Source organism: Eptesicus fuscus, chromosome 5 (assembly GCF_027574615.1).
Source record: "Eptesicus fuscus isolate TK198812 chromosome 5, DD_ASM_mEF_20220401, whole genome shotgun sequence".
NCBI classification, from domain to species: Eukaryota; Metazoa; Chordata; class Mammalia; order Chiroptera; family Vespertilionidae; genus Eptesicus; species Eptesicus fuscus.
Genome location: NC_072477.1, coordinates 46754406 through 46776450, shown reverse-complemented (window position 1 = coordinate 46776450; position 22045 = coordinate 46754406). Strand labels below are relative to the sequence as shown.

Genomic DNA, 22045 nt, shown 5'->3' with positions numbered 1-22045 from the left:
AATATGTTGGTTCAGGGTGATCAGACTTCTTATATGGTGGTTGGCTTCTCTAAAGAGCTAGCCTCCCAAGCAATAGGAAGAGGAAGCTGTCAGTTTCTTAAGGCCTGGACCTGCAAATTGACACAGAGTCACTTCTGCCATTCATTTGGCCAGGGCAGTTCCAGAGCCTGCCCCATACAAGGAATGTAGACGAAGACCTGCCTCGTTCAGAAAAATGTCAAAGAATTTGTCGCTATCTTTAATCTATCAGAGGGCCATTAAATGGAAAGAGAATGGTTATGGGAAATACTGAACTGTGACTTCACCAGAAAACAATTTACTTATCTAATGATTCAGGAGAAATTGATTGCTAGCCTTGAATAAGAATGGGACTGAGGCAAGAGGGAGCTGCCAGAAGGAGGAAGGTGGAAAATATTCCCATTGGGACAAAGGAGAAAGACAACCAAGATAAACTGCGTCATAATTGCCCTCCTTGCCTTGGTTGTGAATGCTTGCTTCCATGATCTTGGCCTTGAGTCCAAACCTCTACTTCCAACCATTTTGAATTTGGTGCTCATGCCTGGTCTCTTCCTCCTGCCTTATTTAGACCTCTGCTTAGCTTCCCAAGCTCTACTTTGGATCATCCTTTGGCCCTGGGCACCTTCTGTTGCTTTTTAAGAGAAATTTGTTTCCCTATTCTGGGAATTCCTGGGAACCCAATGCCCAGCAGGGGGGTGGGGGGTGCACAGACAGTGATTTTGGCTGCACTCTGGCAGCTTTGGCACCTTTGGCAGTTACTTAGTATAGCTGGATTTCTTCTTTTCTAGACTACATTATGGGCCAGTTCCTTCTCTCTCCCTCTCTCCCTTCCTCTCTCCCTCTCTCCCTCTCTCCCTCTCTCCCCTTCCCTCTCTCTCTCTCTTCACTTGAGGAAATGTTTCTTATTGATTTTAGAGAGAGATGAAGGGAGACAGAAACATCAATTGATGGGTTGCCTCACGCACGTGCTCCCACTGGGGACTGAACCTGCAACCTGGGTATATGTGCCCTATCCTCCAATTTCAAGAAGACTAACACTTTTACTATTGATACTTTTATGTTGTGTGTGTGTGTATGTGTGTGTGTGTGTGTGTTGAATAACAGCTGCAAAAATTTTGTTTTCATTGATCAAATTTTTACAAACCCACTTAGTTGTAGTCTTGGATTTTGATTTAACTTATCACTCATGCTTAATTTAGAATAAGTTCTTTCATTAGGAGAACTTGAATAAGAGTATCTTTAAATGTGAGGCATTTAAAATTTATTTTTATTATAAAAGTATTTTTTTCTGAAAAAATTCAAACAGTATAGTTGAAAGGTGGTCCGTGTGCCTGTAATCCTTCATCTCATTCCTTTTATTTAATTGCTCATAATTACTATATACCTCCCAGATTTTTAAAAAATGTATATAAAGGTATGTAATATATATACAGAAACACAGAGAATGGGATCTTTTTAAAACTAAAATGATTGCAAACACTGTTTGAGTTTGAGTTCCAATTCTGTCACTAATTTAGCAAGTTACATAACTTCTCTTTGCCTTGTAAACATGCCAAATAACAATATGCACCGCGCTGGATTGTAAAGGATTAAATGAAGTAATAGTCATAAAGTGGATGCAATAGTATTTAGCACATAGTATATACTAAATAAACATTACCTAGGTAAAAATGAATTTACTTAGTAAGAAACGCATATTATGGGTGTTTTCTTATGGATTGCTGATATTTTAGAGTGTTGAACGTTAACAGTTCTGCATGCTTTGGTGGGGATGTTCTGAGCTTTACTGTTGTAGCAGCATGTTTGCCTATGATGGTTTTGAACAGTGATTCCACACACCTTCACCCCTCATTTGCAGTGAGTTGCTGTTACTGATGTGGTGGAATGTATTTGCTTCTCGGGGGTGGTGGGAGGCAGGAAAAAAAAGCTGAAAAAACAAAAAGCTGTTGGTTTAGAAATTATACTACATTAGCAATTAATTTTTTTTGTTAAGCCGTTAAAGAAAAGTAGGTGAAAAGTAGAATTGAAAAAAATTTATAGGAGAAGATGACATGATTGTTTCATCTATTTTTTGCCTTACATTCTTTGAATAATCTTATGATTAGAAGGGACATGCTCATCATCTAACTACAATGAAGAAATAGACCCAGAGAGTAGTGATGTTCTCAGTTCTGTAGCTGGTAATGGAAGAGCCAGGACTAAAATCCAGGTCAGCAGATCCTCACCTTTTGCATTCCTTGGAAGGTAAAGGGCCTCTCTCCCAGTTGCAGCAACTGTTCAATAATGGATGCACTATAAATGGCTTGCCTGTTAGTGCTGTGTGCTTGAACTATTTTCTGTGTAGAGACAGTGACTAAGTTGTATCATAAACCTTAAGTGCATCATATTTTATAAATATTTTTTTAGAATTCCAGGAGAATCCTTGATAGGCCTTGAATATCAAATGTAGTCTATATTACTAGGTTCTATCTAGTGAATACAAAGGATTTTGAAGATGAGTGGTTATGTGGAAAGAATGTTATATTTGGTGTTGATGCCATTTTGTCTTATGAACTGTTTGTCTCCTGAACACAACCTGAAAATATTCCTGTATAAATAGGCTCCTTTAAGCGCCGAACTCCCTAGTTTTCTGCCCTTCTTTCTCGATTGATAAAGGAGCAGACTACGATTTCCTTTCCCAGGACTAGTAGGCCGGAAAACCACTTTGGTTTCTGGATCCCTTGGATGCCTCCCCTCTGCGCCCCATCAGTTCTCACCTCCTGGTTCCCAAGAGGATTAACATTTTGGGGGGATTTAGGAAGAAGACCTGAGAGTGAGCAGGTTTTAGAGGCCTGTGCTTCTCCACCCCTGTGCCCACACTGCATGTGTTAACAGCTTCTTCCTTCTGGAGAATGGCCTTAGGAGAGGATCAAGATTCTCCATTTCCTCCAAAGAGGCCTGCTGACACCTTGCAGAGCTTGTGGCTGGGGTGAGAAGTGGGCCAGAGGAAGGTTCTGCAGCCATACCTGAAGGAGAACGGTGGAGGGAGCCTAGGTAGTGCCAACCTTCAGGCTGAGATATCCAGAGACTGAGAGAAGAGACACTGAACTTGGGGTTGGAAGAGTTGAAGCCAATGAGAGATTGCTGGAGGAGGGAGTAACTTTAAAGAAATTTTATAATCTCCGTGAAAGAAGACAAGACTCTGTTTATGAGATCCAATGACCCTGCTGTGGCCAAGTGGAACAGTGTGAGAAATACACTGCAAATTCAAATGACCTTGAAATGTAATTAGGTGTAATAAAAAGCACATAAATTCTCAGACTTATCTTTTGAACTTCTACAACTTTCCATCCATAGTACTGTCTTTCTCTCAAATACTAGCACTTACAAATTTTAAAATAAACCTTCAGTTTAATATTTTTATGTCATACTGAATAGATAGTAAATTTAGAGCTTAAAAATATTTTAGGGATTATGATTTTATTCTATCATATATTTATAAAAATTCAGTTACGTTATGGTTCATTTAGAGTTTTACAGAAGAGCCTGGGTACCTCTAATACTGTTCCCATGGGAAACAGGTTCATCCTACAGATAAACTTTTGAACTCATCTGTCTGTAAATTGAGACTACCTTGTTATATTATTTCCCCTTAAGGTGATTAAAATAAATGACTTTAAGATTATATGTATCTTTTATTCATGCTATGACCTGTTCTATACATAGTTATTGAGAATTTGGTTAATTTAAAGCCAGTATTTTTCATTTTATTTTATAATTGTCTTTATTACATTAAGGGTTCTTAATTTGGATAAGGTGTGTATAGACAGAGTGAATATTCCCCAAAGCAATGCAATTTATGGCTTTAGAATGCCTATCATACCCTATTTTCTATAACTCTTAGCCTTCAAATGTTTTTTCCAGTATGGAAGTATTAAGCCTTCAGAGGACTATCCTTTAAATAGCCAAGACCAACTCCCTTACTTTCTTATTAAGACTTAATAAGTCTTTACTCTCTTATTATAAATGTTTATGATAGAAGAAATTGGGTATCTTGATTTAGAATGTCTTTTTTGAGATTTATGAAAAGGTATAGTCATTTGTTCCAATGTTTTTGAAAGTCAATATTCTCTTTTATTGTCGCTCCTCTTTCCTGTCTTAAATACCTACTTACTTATTTATCTACTTATATTTATTTTATTGAGGTGCGATTCATATAACATAACAACCCTTTCAAAGTGCACAATTCAGTGACGCTTAGTAAATCTACAACCTATCTAGTTTCTAGTTTCAAGACATTTTCATCACCCCAAAATAAACCTCAGACCTATTAAACAGATACTCCTCATTCCTTCCTCCCCTCAGCCTTAGGGTACTTTGTTAAAAACTTGAAATTAAGAAATTGAAATATTAATAAAACTTTATTCTAGACTAGTAATTCTGTACTAGATTTAGAATACGTTGTTCTAAATTCAAAAACATGAAGAAATGCATTCAGCCCCACCAGTGTGGCTCAGTGGTTGAGTGTTGACCTATGAGCCAGGAGGTCACAGTTCAATTCCTGGTCAGGGCATATGCCTGGATTGCAGGCTCACTCCCCAGTAGGGGGTGTGCAGGAGGCTGCCAATCAATGACTCTCATCATTGATGTTTCTATCTTTCTCTCCCTCACCCTTCCTTTCTGAAATCAATAAAAATATATTTTTTAGAAGAAATGCATTCAATATACTGATAGTGGAACAATCTATATATATAAAAGACTAATATACTAAGTGTCTGTCTGACTGGTAGCTATAATGTGCACTGACCACCAGGAGACAGACGCTCAATGCAGGAGCTGCCATGACACACACTGGCCATTTACAGAGAAACGGCACCACGGACCTGGCGCCCACCAAGCAACACTCGGCTTCCTGCAAGTGGGACACAGGCACTGCCACCATTCTGGAATGATAGCCCATCAAATTGCAGCCGACTCTGCTGAGACCCCATGGCACAAAATGTAGCCCACAGCCCAGCCCAGCCCAGAAATGGTGGTAGTGGGCGCTGGGTAATGATGTCACGTAGCAACGCCTGGCTTCCTCTCCCTAGTGATAGGCCATTTAACAATAAATGGCACAGCAGACCTGGTGCCCACAAAGCAACACTCGGCTTCCCCCAAGTGGGACACAAGCCCCACCACCACCCTAGAGCGACACCCCACCAAATCACAGCCAATGCTGCCGAGACCCCATGGCACAAAATGCGGCCCACAGCCCAGCCCAGCCCAGAAATGGTCACTGTGGGCGCTGGGTAATGACATCACATAGCATTGCCCAGCTTCCTCTCCCTAGCGATTAGCCTCCTTGGAGTTTCTTCAGCCCAGGAACACGACTTGTTTTATAGCCAGGTGCAAACATTTCACACTTTAACCAAATGTCCGTGAAGCATTTTCCCGTGCTTCATCTCATTTGATCTTCACAGAAGTCCTGGAGTAGGTAGATAGGAGACTCGGTGGAATCCTATTTTCTTTTCATTAGCCAGAAAACAGAGATTTAGAAAGCTTAGAAACTTGATTCGACTGAAAAGAAGAACTGGTGGACCTTGAAAATGACTTCAGGTTTTCTCATTGCGCAGAATATAGTCAAACACTGCTGCAGTTAAATATTTTGCCCTTTGTTCTCCCTACAATAATAATCTGCTTTGTGTTGATATTTACTGCTGTGTTACTGACAATTACCTGAAAGAGAAGTTGGGGTGCTTCACTGGGCTGGAAAAAGGTTAGCCAAATCAGAAAGCGGGTCTAATTAAGTAAGTTTATTCTATATCTATAAAAGGCTAAGTTGACTCTTGCATGCACGATACATATAAAGCTCTCGCTGGCACCAATCACACACATGTTTCGATCTGCCATTGTAGATCGTGAATTTGGTTGACACTTCTATTATAGAGAAAGAGCAAATAGCGATATTAAAATATTTCTTCTACCCTAACCGGTTTGGCTCAGTGGATAGAGCATCAGCCTGCAGACTCAAGGGTCCCAGGTTTGATTCCGGTCAAGGGCATGTACCTTGGTTGCAGGCACATCCCAGTAGGGGGTGTGCAGGAGGCAGCTGATCAATGTTTCTCTCTCATCGATGTTTCTAACTCTCTATCCCACTCCCTTCCTCTCTGTAAAAAATCAATAAAATATATTTTTTAAAAATAAATAAATTAAAAAAATATTTCTTCTAATTAATTTTCTTACAATGTGCACAAATTCGTGCACTGGGCCACTAGTCTGTATATATAAAAGGCTAAGCAACTGGCTGACTGGCCGGTAGGTATGACGTGCACTGACCACCAGGGGGCAGATGCTCAACGCAGGAGCTGCCGAGCTCTGGTGACTTGGCAGCGGTGCTTTTCAGGTGATGTACCCTGGGACCAGAGAGGAGGGAGCCCGATTCCTCGCTGGACCCCACGATTCCACCTTCGACCATGGGTTATGTTGTTGCTGGGGCACTGTTGGCCCTGAGTCTGATTTACTGCCCACTTGCATTTGCGTTCCACACCCTGTACAATAGCAACTTTGCAGAGTGCCCTCTCGTACTCTGGGACCCCTCGGGGGCTGTCGGAGAGCCGGTTTCAGCCGATCCCGAGGGCCAGAAGGGACCCCGCTTACTGCGCAGATGCCCTTCAAGCCATGGTGCCGCCCCAGGTGTGGCTGCCCAGGGAGGGACTGCTGTAGGTTGGCTCCAGGGCATGTCCGGCTCGTCTCGCCCAGTCCTGCCCTGCCAGCCACCTTCTAATTAATTTCCATTCAATGTGCACGAATCCGTGCACTGGGCCACTAGTTAGATTATAAAATTTTATGTACTGTGTGTATATTTACAACTATAAGGGGGGAAAGGAACACTTGGTAGGAAACACATAAAAGTAATAGTGATTTAGCTGTAGATTTCTTTCCCTTCATTTAAAATAATAAAAAAATTTTTCATTATTAAAAAGAACTCTAGGTAGTTAAAAAATTGGGCCCATAGTTACTATTATAACAATTATAATTACATGAGGATAATATTAAACTTCTACAGTTATTTTTTCCCAAATTGAGTTACAGGGTTTCTTACTACTCACTAAGAGAAAAAGAAGGAGATTTGCTGTAGGAACAAAACTGTAATATTTGTAGTTTTTTAATTCTGCAAATTATCTCTCAAACCATGAATATGTAAGCTATTTTCTAATTTTTCTTTTTACTTTATTTTTAAAAATATATTTTTATTGATTTTAGAAAGGAAGGAAGAGGGAGAGAGAGATTCAAACATCAGTGATGAGAGAGAATCATTGATTGGCTGCCTCCTGCACACCCCCTATTGGGGATTGAGCCTGCAATCCAGGCATGTGCCCTTAACTGGAATTGGACCTGGGACCCTTCAGTCCACAGGCTGATGCTCTATCCACTGAGCCAAACCAGGTAGGGCTATTTTCCTTCTTAAAAATACACATTTTAGGACTTTCTCTTCAAACTATAAATACATCATCTTCTTGTTGATATAAATTCAGTACCACAGGAGTGTACAAATGAAAAACCAACAGTCTCCCTCCACAAACAGTTTTCTCATGTACCTGCCTAAAATAATTGTTAGCAGTTTGGCAGGTATCCTTCTTAGTCTTTCTGTCATGTAGCTTATAAAAACATAACAAAATTGGACCCAACGGAGTAAAAAACTCAGATACCTTTAGGATGGCTCTGGCAATTAATGTAAATGTGTGAGTTACCCTAAAGCAGTGGTCGGCAAACTGCGGCTCATGAGCCACGGTTTGCCGCTCTGTTGACTATGAGTTTGCCGACCACTGCCTTAGGGAAAAACACTTAAAAAACATTTTAATAATGTACTAATGTCTTTAACCTGAAGTCAAAACTTCTGGGTAAGGGTATTGCCTTACAGCAGTGGTCAGCAAACTCATTAGTCAACAGAGCGGCAAACCGTGGCTCGCGAGCCGCCTGTGGCTCGTGAGCCGCAGTTTGCCGACAACTGCCCTAAAGAAAGGTAGGGCCTTTGGCTCCCTGGAAAGGGATTTTACATTCAAAGCATTCATATTCAAGAATAGGTTAGAGCTCTGGCCCATGTGTGGCTCAGTTGGTTGAGCATCATCCAGTGCAGCAGGAGGTTGCTGGTTCGATTCCCAATCAAGAGCACATGCCAGCGTTGTGGCTTGATCCCTGTTGGGGTGCATGCAGGAGACAGCCATTGATGTTGTGCTCTCACAAAGATGTTTCTCTCTCTCTCTTGTTTTCCTCTCTCTCTAAATATCAATATAAAACTATTAAAAAATAGTTAGAGCCTTGTTGGTCAGAATATCACTGTGCTCTTTTATTCTTCCTTGTCCACTCCACTCCTCCCAGACAAATATAGAATGACCATATGTCATAGATTTATTTACTCACTATTAGGGAAACAGCAGGATGGTAAAGCTGATTCCAAAAGCATTTGAGGAATTGAGTGTATGTTGACACTAAAGAAAGAACATTTAAATAAATTGCTCAACTAGGTACAAAATTGGTTCATGTCCTACAGGGTAGTAAAACCTTTGGATTCTGTGGGAAAGAAATTAACTCTACTGAATAAAAATCTACAAATTTACCTTAACTTAATAGAATTTGGTTTCTAATCTATAGAACCAGGTCAGACAATCTATAGTAATAAAAGTGTAATATGCTAATTAGACCGGACGACCGAATGACCTTCCGGACGACTTTCCAGATGAAGCTGGGGCTGCGAGGGTCAAGCCCCTTGCATGAATTTCATGCATTCGGCTTCTAGTGGTACTATAATAAAATATCTTTAGGAGGACCTATTAAAAATGTTTAATTATACATTTGAAGGGTTTACAGTTCTTGATTAACCTTATTCTCCATTTTGGGTAATTTTTCTTCTCTTTCTTTTTTTTGTTAATCCTCACCTAAGGATATTTTTTCCATTGATTTTTAGAGAGAGTGGAAAGGAGGGGGAGAGACAGAGAGAAATATCGATGTGAGAGAGACACATCGATTGGTTGCAGGATTGAGCCTGTAACCAAGGTACTTGCCCTTGACCGGAATCAAACCAGGGACTCTTCAGTCCTCTGGCCAATCCTCTATCCACTGAACCAAACCAGCTAGGTCTGGTTAATTTTTCTTAACAGTGAGAAAGACCTGTTGTAATGTATGATAAGGCAAGAGCAGTAAGGTAGGGACCAGGTTTTGGAAGAGCTTGGTATTTTAAACTAAGAAATTTAAACTTTCTTTCAACCAATGTTTATTACTATTTTTTTAATTCTTTATTGTTGAAAGTATTACATATGTCTCCTTTTTCTTCCATTGACCTCTCCTAGCCTGCCCCCACCTCTCAGCACAGGCCCTGACCCCCCTATTGTCTGTGTCCATTGGTTATGCTTATATGCATGCATACGAGTCTTTTGGTTGATCAACAAATGTTTATTGAACACATGTTATATGCCAGACAATGGATTTACTATAATCCTGAGTGTGTGGCTGTGCTGTGCTGCCCCTCCCATGCTCCTAGGAGGCTAACTAGTGGTTCTCAAGGGGTTGTATTATTAGGCAGTTATCTGGGAAGCTGCTTTTCTGAAAATACACGTTCTTTCTGTCTCAGTAGAACATATGTGTTATGAAAAATCTTCCCAGGTGATTTTTATATCCCTTCCCTTTTGAAAATCATTGTTATGTTTATTGGGCTTTTGGGGGGAAAAAATTGGATAAACAGCAAGTAAAATTGTGATTAATATTTAAAAAATATTCATAACCCTGTTAGCCTTCCCCACTCCATAATACTTAAACTAAAATAATTAATGTTCTGATTACACTCTCAGCAAGAATTATATGCAGTTGTCATATTTAGTTATATTTTATGTAACTGAGACATTGATTTGGAAGAATTGGGTTTAGTGCTCCTAATTGTATCCTTAGGTTATGCCTTTACTAAATAAACTGAAAGTTGTCATTTATAATAGTACTAGTGGCCTGGTGCATGAAATTCGTGCACATTAAATGGAAATTAATTAGAGGAAATATTTTAATATTGCTATTTGCCCTTTCTCTATAATAGAAGTGTCAGAGATGAAAGAAAATTAGTAAAATGTATATGAAAATCTTCCTCCTGTCAGAGTCTGGGGCGAACCATGGGACCCAGAGTCAAGTCCCCGCCCACCCAGGTGCGCCTAAAAAATTGCACGAGACCCAGACCCGGCTGGCCCCTCCCCCATTGGGCTAGATCCAGACCGGGCCGGTCCCACCCTTGTCAAGCCCCACTAGGCAGGGGGTGCAGCCTCGGGTCCCCTGGCCCGGCGCTGGGGCGGGTGGCGCAGCCTGAGGTCCCCGTCAAGTCCTGCCAGGTGGGGGGCATGGCCTGAGGTCTCCCAGCCTGGCGCTGGGGTGGGAGGAGCAGCCTGACGTCCCCTGGCCCAGCACCGGGGCAGGGCCACCTTGAGGTCCCCCATCAAGCCCCACCAGGTGGGAGGCATGGCCTCAGGTCCCCCGGCCTGGCGCCGGGGCCGGGGGCGCGGCCTCAGGTCCCCCTGGCCTGGCGCTGGGGGGTGGGGTGGGGGGCGTGGGCTGAGCTCCCCTGTCAAGCCCTGCTGGGCGGGGGGTGCGGCCTCAGGTCCCCTGGCATGGTGCCAAGGTGGGAAGCATGACCTGAGGTCCCCCAGCCTAGCGCCAGGGCAGGGTCATGGCCTGAGGTCCCCCGTCAAGCCTCATGGGGGTGGGGGTGGGGGGGGGCGCAGCTTCAGGTCCCTGCTGATTGCTAGTTAAGGCTTGTTACAGAAACCCCTGCCTCTGCAGTGGGCACCGCCATCTTTGTGGCGGAGTGACAGTCAATTTGCATATTCCCTCTTTATTATATAGGATGTGATCTACATGGCAAAGACATGTGATTAAATATTAGACTTAAAATGCTTTTAATGAAAGATAAATTTAAAATTCTAAAAATACTATGAGAAAATAGACTATTTTGTCAGAGACTGGTGAAAGGAATAAGTAATAAAGGAAAAAAGTAAATATGTATTTAGTAATTAAACTATTTGAGTCAACAATTGAAATGAGCAGCTGCTGAGTATGTGCATTTACATTCTTCTCAGTAGAACTAATTAGGCTGTCTCTTTTGTGTCAGTGCTCTCACAGGGCAGGGATCTGTGAGCTCAGTACACCTACGCTGCCATGGAATTCACAACTGAATCATAGAGTATGACATTACGGATTAGGGGAGAAATTGAAAATTAACATGTACAATTGGTATATTGTGTATTTTTCTTTTTATTAGTGTGCCGATCCAACAAAAGCCCCTGGGTCTGTTTGACTTGTTCAAGTGTCCACTGTGGAAGGTAGGTGACATACTTATTACTTGGCTTCCCTACTTGCATTTTTCAGTTTGCCTTTAAGCTTCATGTTAACGGTTTATTGATTTGGATTTATTTATCACCATTGCTTAATCATAATGTGTAATTCTCTGTAGAGTTTATCTGTCCCCATAGAATCTCTTGGGGGTTTTTCCCCCAGTGGTACAACTAAGGAAAATCTAGGGGGGGAAATCCTTTATATTGATATTCAGAATTCATTTGATGATCAAGATAACCTAAACCTAGTAATATTTGATTGAAAAGATTATATATGGGAACTTTGAAATCTCTCTCTATATATAAAAGCCTAATATGCAAATTGCCCCCACGGGAGTTTGACCGGGAGACCGATTGCTCGCTATGACATACATTGACCACCAGGGGGCGACGCAGAAGGAAGGAAGGCCCCAGCCAGCAGTTGGCAGCCAGGGAAGGGAGGCCCCGGCTGGCAGCCAACAGCCGGGGAAGGTAGGCCCCAGCTGGCAGCCGGAAGGCCCCAATCCACCCTGATTGCTGGCCAGGCCTAGGGACCCTACCCGTGCACTAATTTCATGCACCGGTCCTCTAGTATTTAAATAAAAGTTTACCTCATGGTTGTTTTTAAACCTTTTATTAGGGTGAATTTAAACATACACAAAAGGAGAGAGAGAGTATAATTGAACCCCATATTTTCATCACCCAGCTTCAACAATCATCAGCACATGGCCCAGCTTGTTCCACCTATTACCTACCCCATCTCCACCTACTGACTTTTGATTCAGATCCCAGGTATTACATCATTTTTCTGAAGAAGAAAAAAAAGAAAGAAAAAGCAACACTAAAATATTTACAGCTAAAGGAATTCCCCTGAAAATGTTCTCACTGTAGAGTTCATAGTTAACTTCTAAGATGTATCAAATGTTTCATTGTTACATTAAGATATTTTTGTTTTCCAGGGACCTAATTCCCCACCCCCACTCCATCCCGGTTCAAGCCTGAGTTTCCTCCCAGTTCTTGGTTTTAAAATGATGTTACTGAAATACTTTAGTAACTCTTTTCTTTTGACACAAACTCTAATAAATATCAACCTTTGTGTTCTTTTAGCCTGGCAGTAGCACATTTATATCTATTGTTCTTGTAACTTAAAAAAATCCATTTTGAATTTGTTTCAGAGTTAAAATCTTAGCAGCAGGGGATGGGAAATCATACTAAGTCACACAGACTGAAATCTGTATCATATTTATTAGGACTGTTTCCCCATTGTTATTTTAAAACCCTCATTGCATGAAGAGAGCATCTTTGTTCAGTTAACTTTTGATTTTTTACATTTTGAGCCCTGAAATTTAGTATTTTTTTTTCCATGTACACTTAAGAGTACCTTTGGAAAATGTTAACTGCATATCTTTCTTAATTTTGGCTGTTGTGGTTTTGAAATCTCTAGGATTTGGGGAACCTGAAAATACTTTGTACTGATAACACTTTTTTAAAACAGAAGAAATGTACAAGCACTTAAATTCTGCACTTGAAGAGACAGATTCCTCTCCTAGATTTTGAGAGGTGAGAATTATAATGCAATAAAATTTATATAGTTCTGTTCTCCAGTTGTCTCATGGTGCTCTACAACCTAAATCTTGAAGGTCATATGCCAACAAAAAGACCAGACAAACTAAAAAATTGGAGATATTAATGTTCTTAATAGCAAGCAATAAACAATTCTTTAAGCAGGTTTTGAGAAAATAATTTGAAAATTTCCTAGACTATACAGGTAGTCTGTTTCCACTTGCAAGCCATCTTAAATTTAAACATTTTATACAGTTTCAGAAAAATATGATTAAGTAGATTAAACAGATGAGAGTAGCCTGCATTTGGATTTTCATTTTATATAGCTGATTGGTTAATTCCCTTTTATTATGTGTTGATTGCCACGGATTCTGATTTTAGTAATTTTAGACCACTTGTCTGTAGGGAAGTCTAAAATTGAATATTTTTTCAACTAGGAAACATAGTTTATCAGCATATTTGAGTTATATATTTATTGGTCTTCATAATACCATCCCATTTAAGTTATCTAAAAAATTTTTGTGCTTGTTGTTAGAAATGTGTGACATATATTGACATTTTCCTTTTTAGACCAAATTGCCTAGTTAAAATCTAAAACTAGTTGAGGGAAATACTTATTTTTATGTTAGCCATTTTTTTATACAAAACTGTTAACATCTGACTGATGTATTTGAGTATTAGCCAAAACATTGCCAATCTTAATATTGGCAGTAATACACTTCTTACTTTATCACTGACATTTACACTAATCATTTAAACATACTATATAATAAAAGCCTAATATGCTAAGTGTCCGGTCAACCAGTCAGCCATTCAACCCATCAAAACGTAATATGCCAATGATATGCTAAGGCTGCTCAGCCTCACGCTATGACATGCACTGACCACCAGGGGGCAGATGCTCTGACCAGTAGGTTAACTTGCTGCTGGGGTCTGGCTGATTGGGACTGAGCGAGATGGGCTGGACATGCCCTGGAGCCCTCCTGTGGTCCCTCCCTGGCTGGCCAACCTCCTGAGTCCCTCCCAGCCCCGATCATGCACCAGTGGGGTCCCTCGGCCGGGCCTGCGCCCTCTCGCAATCTGGGACCCCTCGGGGGATGTCGGAGACTCGGTTTCAGCTCGATCCCACAGGCCAGGCCGAGGGACCCCACTGGTGCACAAATGCGTGCACTGGGCCTCTAATCTAGTCTATTTGGAGACCACAGTGTGGTGGCTAGATGAACCATGTGTTTTCAAAGACTTCAAGTAGTAAGGCCTTTATTATTATTATTCAGTATTACCTTTTCTTTAATTTCAAAGGCACTCGTAAATACTATTCTTTTCATGGCACAGAATAAATATATATAAACATTAGAAATTGAGCTGATTAGTTATTAAGCCTATATTATACCTTGGTGTTTACCTTTTTAATTAAATATTGGCTGTTTTCTTGACCTGTGCAATATGTCATCTCAAAGTATGTGCTTAATATTACCACTTTTTAAATTAAACAATTACACTGTTTGGATTCTGAATAAATAGTAGTTAAACATATAAAGGAAAACATGAATAAAATAATTACTCACTTATTCATGCATGCATTGTGAGCCATGTATTATTTAATCACTTAACAGCGTATCACAAGCATGTCAGACTCAAAGGCTAACACGGGCCAAATGAGGTTTAAGTTTATGTGGGCCACAAAAAAACAAAAGCTTCAATTTTCATAGGAACAGGTTTATTTTGATAGAGACATGCTGAATACAAAGGGCTGAAATAAATGAGTAATCATTAACCTAAAATAATAGAACATTTTAATAAAAAGTATTTTTTTAACATTAACTTACCAGACACTGAATAACTGCACAAATTAACAAGCATAACGCAAATTAACCTATTTTTCTTGTTTTCCGAAAGCGAAATATTTCCTGTTGTGCACACAAAACAAGTCAGTACAAGACTAATGATGTGGCAATCGGCTGCTAAAATATTTGCTGCTAGTATTAGTGGAGAGAAATGGTGCGCCTGCATGTAAGGCGCGTAAGGGAAATGAATGCAACACTATTATAGTAATCAGTCATTAGCGAACATTGTAGTTCGTTATTAATAATTATGCATAACAGGATATTGTAAAAATTACGAAATTTTTATTAAAACGTTTCTTACACACCGTTATATTGGCTGGGCCGCAAAAATATTCGTTGTGGGCCATGAGTTTGACATGCTTGGTGTATGAGATCCTGAGCACTGTTGTCTCCATTTTACAGACGAGAAACATAAGTACAGAGAGGTTAAATGACTCACCCAAACTCACATGGGCAGCATGTGGACAAAGCCTACTTTTGAACTCAGGCAGTCTAGTTTTTGAGTTTATACTCTTAACCATTATTTTATTTAAAAATTCATTTTAGTCCACTTTTGTGGACAGAAGACTCATGTACTACATACAAATGTTGGTTATGTTTACTTCAGTGAAAAAATGGGAAAACAACGTGATCAAATTTTGAGTTGAGATTAGTAGTGCCTTTGTCACTTCCAGCTTTGTGGGGTGGAGAGGCTGGGCTTGACGTTGATCTTTCCTACTTACCACAAGGTAAATGTTGCTCCTGGTACACAATTAAGGTGCCTCATGACAAAAATGTCACCTTAACTCTGAGCATGTTTATTTTGGTACCAGTTAACCAACATTTGTTTTGACGGTTCAGAGTTTTCAGTTAGGCCTTGCCTTCTACAAATTGGCTGCTTTTTTAGGTACTGGGAAGTTTTGTTTTATAAAGGTCTTCACATTTGTGGTTAGTTACAGCATTGTACAGTATCTAGGTGAAAGTGTAGATGAATTTGGGTGCATATGAACACTTATTTCAAAATGTTTCATTCTGCTTTCTGTGATACAGTGATTTACTAAATCTGAGTTGGAAAGTGTTACAAAATATTTATGACTATGGTCAACCTTTGATTGCCTTATATATGCTGTAAATTAAAAGTTGATTGTCATATTTGATTGCAGAAAAGGAGCATATTTTAAGAATTCAACTTAATAAATAGCTACATGATTGAATGCTCTTATAAGGAGGAATTCTTTCTTTTTCTGGTTTGTTTACCATCTAATTTTATCATCATCTCCTACTACTTTAGTTTCCAAAGAAATATTTAGATTAAAATAATTTTTCATTTGGTTTTTGTAAGGTATGTGAATGGCCATGCAAAGAAGCATTATGAAGATGCACAAGTACCCTTAACCAACCATAAGAAATCAGAAAAACAAGATAAAGCTCAGCACACAGTGTGTATGGATTGTAGTAGCTACAGTACATACTGGTAAGTATTAATATTTTCCTGGAAATGGTATTTCTTTCTATGAGTGTGCAAATGTTTTTTCATTTCCTCGCTCCCCTTCCTCACCAATCTCTAAGCCAGTTGCTACTGCCAATACCTCCTTTTAGTTCTGTTAAGATTCACTCATGGGCCTGGAGCCATCAGGAATGCCTATTCTATTCACTTAGCTTTTATTTTGCATTGTTCCTTTCAACTTCCTGGCCCCCTCTTCTTACCCACCTTATGTTCCTTGTCTATCCCAATAATCTTTAGGAAAATGAAAAATATCTATTTCTTTGTTGTTCATTACAATTCCTTTTATTCTTGTTTTGTTTTTAATTGAAGAATATGATACAAAACCATGTTTCTATGGTGCAAGTTAACATTTTGTTACATAATCCCTAAAAATTTAATTTCTTTGTATAAAAAACTACTGTGACAATGTCCCCTCTCCCAGAATAGCTCCATTCTCCTACTCCTCTGCAGATGAATGTCAGAAATTTCATGTGTAGCTATTTTTTAAAATATCAAATTCTTTAGGAGGAGATTTTCATATAAATGACAATAAAGTATCCCTTTTTAGAACTACTTAGATTTAGGTTATTTAGATTACAGTGATGTTTAACAATCCATATCCTTAGAAAGTCAGTGCATTTTGCAATTTTAACTTTGGTGTGAAGCAAATTTCTTTCCTTGACTAGAAAATTATGAACAATTGTTTTAATCAGTTTACTCAATTCAAAAGGCTTTTGACACTGAAGTGGGAAAGGCCAGTTAAAGGATTTCTTTGGAAGGTTTTTGTGTGTATTTGTCCCCCCCCCCCACCCCCCCATAGCCCTTGACTGTCATATGAAGTGGTAGTAGGCAGAGTGGAAATTTAAACTCCAAATATGTTCAATTCACACTTTCTACTGAAGTTGTGTGCTAATCCTTTCTACATCATCTTTAGTTGATAGTTGTATTATAGAAAGGTGTCCATCAAAAGGAGGAAAAAAAGGTCAGTTGGCTTCCTAAGTCTTAAATTTTGACAAGCTTAACATTATTAAATTGTGATTGTTGAATATAACATCTTAAGGTTCAGTCATTCAGATCACTAATATATCAGTGATCCTTTGTGTGGAAGATGTCCAGACATGGGAGAAAGAGAAGCTAGAGGTAGATGAAGATTTCAATAAAGATGAAAATCTCCCCAAGCTTTTCACACAAAGGCTAGTGCTCAGTTTATTGTTATTTGCTCTTGTAAAACACTCCTTTCTATGAAAGTTAAGTATTAGCCAAGCTATTGAAGGTGTTTTCTTTATTTTCCCCCCCTTTTCCTCAGGAAACTTACATACTAGAATTATGTAGCTACCTAATTGATAGAACCATGCATTTCTGTAGGGTTGTAAGACAGCAGAAAATAAGATCATTCTTGAGGTATCTATCTCACATTTATTATTGTTGGTCATGTCAACCTACATGTACCAGATGTTAAAACATTCATTCATCTTGATTTTTAGTTAGCAATGTGCATGAACTGCTTATGGAAAAGTTTACAAATATAGTTAAATCTCTGTGTGTAGTGGGGTTTCTTGCTGTTGGTAAGATTATAAGGAAATAGTAATCTGAGGAAATTTTAAGAATTATCTTAGAATTATCTTAATGGAATGAAATTATAATCATAGGTCTTTTTAAAAATATAGGTTATATACTTTATTGTCTTTATATATTGCAATTTGGAGGAATAGCTTTATTAAATAAATTTGAATTGAATTTGTTTTATATTGGGATAATGTCCTAAAAGTACCTGTCGTTGTATGGCTGAATTGTAATTAAATGGCAGTTCTTAAACCTTGGGGAATATATACCACACAGAGACTTCTTGGCCAGTTGCCAGTCTTTTGTGTGAAGTGATACAGAGCTGCATGTGTGTGACACCCAGAGCTTCTGAAATTCAGGAAGGGAGCTGCAGCTGGGCACATTACCGTTTCATTTGTGGGTTTTAGAACAAAATGCCAGGGATTCATCCTGTATTATGATTACACTGATGGCCTAAAAGGATTCTGTGATAGCTGTACATTGATGAAGCTGGAGTTTAAATGAACATTTTCCCCACATCTCACTATGATTAGGAAACAAACAAAAATATTTCTTTTTTCTGTATGGGGTATGTGTATATGTATTATTTTCCAGGGCATTTTAGTAACTCCACTCCCGTTTGTAAGTTTTCATTGTACATAAATTTCTTGTGGTTAGACTGAATGATTTGGTTTAGAGGTAAAATATTGATGTATTAGGTGTAACCTATTTGATTCTTAATTATTATGCTTGTAGTCAAAATATTTTGACTTTAGCTAATGGTAAAACTTCTTTTCCATCTGCTCTATGCTCTAAAGAAGTGAAACTCTGAGGAGTACAATTTCTCTATCCTTTCCTTTCCAAGAGTCCCTGCCCTGTCCTATCTTTACATACCCTTTATGACATTGTCACTGAACTGACCCCATTCCCGCCTTCCAGCTCCAACTGTAGCTGGATGTAACTTCTCCTAAACTCATAGTGCTTGGGATACTTGTAATTTCCTACTGTGTGTTAGATATTTGAAAATGTCGTTGAGGACTGCAGGAACCCTATGTCAGATCTTTTATCTTCCACAGTACTCAGTGTCTAGTACAGAAAAGGCAGTATATATTTGAAAGATTGAATTTTGTTACTATCTCCCCAGAATGGGCAGGTTTATACCAAATCTGTAATATTGTGCCCTCTGATCATCAAGGGCATCCCACCATCTGCCCAGAGCGCCGATCGTGTCCCACCCCCCCCCCCAACTCCACTCGGGACAGGCGCCAGATGCAGGGCTCACGGCTGGCGAGCACCCACCCGCTGTAGTGGTGCAAGCCTCTCCCGATCAGGCACAGCAGGGTCAGGATGAGCAGGAGCGGCAGGCAGTGTTGGACTGCCGGTTTCAGCCCAATCCCTGCAGGCTACGCCAAGGGACCTGACCACCTGTGCATGAATTTGTGCACTGGACCTCTAGTAAGTATATAAGAATTAGTTCAGCTCTAGCCAGTTTGACTCATTGGTTAGAGCATGGCCCATGGACTGAAGGGTTGTGGGTTCAATTCTGGTCAAGGGCATTACCTGGGTTGCAGTTTCCCTCCCTGCCCCTGGTCAGGATGTGTGTGGGAGGCAGCCAATAGATGTGTCTCTCTCACATTGATGTTTCTCTCTCTCTATCTCTCCCCCTCCCTCCCACTCTCTCTAAAAAAATCCATGGAAAAAATGCCCTCAGGTGAGGATTAATAAACAACAAAGAACTAGTTCATATGCTCCACTGTTCTCTGGAAAGTAAACATGTCTTTGTCATATAACATGATTTATTTACCATAGGATTTGCAATAATTTTGTGGGTTTGATATAAAAAAAAGGGGGGGGGGTAAGTTCATAGCTCTACAGGCCTACCTCAAACAAAAAAACAACAAGAAAAAATGGTAATAAATTATTTAACCATACAACTCAAAGAGTTACAGGGCAACAAGGAAAGCCCAACGTAAGCAGAAGGAAGGAAATAATAAAGATCAGAGTGGAAATGAACAACATAGAGACCAAGAAAAAAAAAAAAAAACAACAACAAAAAAGAAAATATCAACAAAACCAAGAGCTGGTTCTTTGAAAGGATAAATAAGATGGATGAACCTCTAGGCAGGCTCACCAAGAAGCAAAGAGAAAGGACCCAAATAAACAAAATCAGAAATGAAAGAGGTGAAGTAACAACCGATCCCACAGAAATACAAAGGATTATGAAAAAACTAGAGGCCTGGTGCACAAAATTTGTGCACTGTGTGGGGGGGGGTGTCCCTCAGCCCAGCCTATACCCTCTACAATCTGGGACCCCTTGGGGGATGTCTGACTGCCGGTTTAGGCCCACAGGGATCGGGCCTAAACCAGCAGTCGGACATCCTTCTCACAATCCGGGACTACTGGCTCCCAACCACTCGCCTGCCTGCCTGCCTGATTGCCCCTAACCGCTTCTGACTGCCAGCCTGATCACCCCCTAACCACTCCCCTGCCAGCCTGATAGACGCCTAACTGCTCCCCTGCTGGCCCAATTGCCCTCAGCTGCCCTCCCCTGCTGGCGCAATTGCCCCCAACTTCCTTCCCCTGCAGGCCCGGTCACCCCCAACTGCCCTCGCCTGCCAGCCCCATCGCCCCTAACTGTCCTCCCCTGCAGGCCTGATTCCCCCAACTGCCCTCTCCTGCTGACCTGGTTGCCCCTAACTGCCCTCCCCTGCTGGCCTGATCACCCACAACTGCCCTCCCCTGCTGGCCATCTTGTGGCTGTGGCGCCACCATATTTGAGGGTGGGGCAGTCAATTAGCATATTCCCTCCTTATTGGCTGTGGGCGCCGCCATCTTTGTGACAGCGTGAGAGTCAATTAACATATTACCTCTTTATTAGATAGGATACTTTGAAGAACTCTATTCCAATAAACTGGACAACCTAGACGAAATGGACATATTAGAAAAATACAAGCTCCCAAAACTCAATCAGGAAGAATAAAAAAACCTGAATAGGCTGATAACTACTGAAGAAATTGAAGCGGTAATCAAAAATCTTCCAGCAAACAAAAGCCCTGGTCCAGACGGCTTTACAGGGGAGTTCTACCAAGCATTCAAAGAAGAAACCTGTCCTCCTCAGACTATTCAAAAAAATTCAAGAGGAAGGCACACTTCCAAACTCTTTCTATGAAGCCAGCATTACCCTAATTCCAAAACCAGGTAAAGACACCACAAAAAAAGAGAACTATAGGCCAATATTCTTGATGAACATAGATGCTAAAATCCTCAACAAAATTCTAACAGATCAGATCCAGCATTACATTAGAAAGATCACACACTATGACCAAGCAGGATTTATTTTGGGGATGCAAGGTTGGTATAATACCCACAAATCAATAAATGTGATACCTTGCATAAAAAAATTGAGAGACAAAAATCACATAATCATATCAATCATTGCAGAAAAAGCATTTGACAAAATCTAACACCCTTTCTTGGTAAAAACTCTCAGCAAAGTGGGATTAGAGGGATCATACCTCAACATAATAAAAGCCTTACATGACAAACCTACAGCCAACATCATACTCAATGGGCAAAAACTAAATCCATTTCCCTTAAGAACAGGAACAAGACAGGGATGCTCACTTTCACTACTCCTGTTTGATGAAGTACTGGAAGTGCTAGCCATAGTGATCAGACAAGAAGAAGAAATAAAAGGCATCCAAATTGGAAAAGAAGTAAAACTGCCCTTATTTGCAGAGGACATGATACTGTACATAGGAAACACCAAAGATTCCATCAAAAAACTACTAGACTTAATAAATGAATTCAGCAATGTAGCAGGATACAAAATTAACACCCAGAAATCTATGGCCTTTTTATAAACCAATAATGAACTCACAGAAAGAGAAACTAAAAAAAAAAATCCCATTTACCATTGCACCGAAAAAATTGATACCTAGGAATAAACGTAATTAAGGAGGTAAAAGACCTGTACTCAGAAAACTACAGGACATTGAAAAAAGAGATAGAGGAAGACATAAATAAATGGAAGAACATGCTATGTTCATGAATTGGTAGAATCAACATCATTAAAATGTCCATACTAACCAAAGCAATCTACAGTTTTAATGTAATCCCCATTAAAATACCAGTGGCATATTTCAAACACCTAGAACAAACTCCAAAAATTCATCTAGAATAAAAAAAAACAACAACCCAAAATAGCCACAGCAATCATGAGAAAGAACAACAAAGTTGTAGGGATCACAATACCAAATATCCAGCTATAATACCAAGCCACGGTTCTCAAAACTGCCTGGTACTGG

The 22045-nt window shown here is 39.9% G+C and overlaps 1 protein-coding gene across 2 annotated transcripts in view; it reads left to right on the top strand.

Annotated features, from left to right (window-relative positions):
- The window catches only part of USP3 (ubiquitin specific peptidase 3), a 104197-nt gene that overhangs the window by 20192 nt on the left and 61960 nt on the right, over window positions 1-22045 (top strand). Inside the window, exons 2-3 of one of the 2 annotated variants that reach the window (XM_008139144.3) lie at window positions 11273-11333; window positions 16053-16184. In XM_008139144.3, coding sequence (XP_008137366.2) covers window positions 11273-11333; window positions 16053-16184 — 193 coding nt within the window. Of the gene's footprint in view, window positions 1-11272; window positions 11334-12823; window positions 12885-16052; window positions 16185-22045 lie in introns of those variants that run through there. The other variant, XM_054716167.1, reaches the window with a different exon arrangement.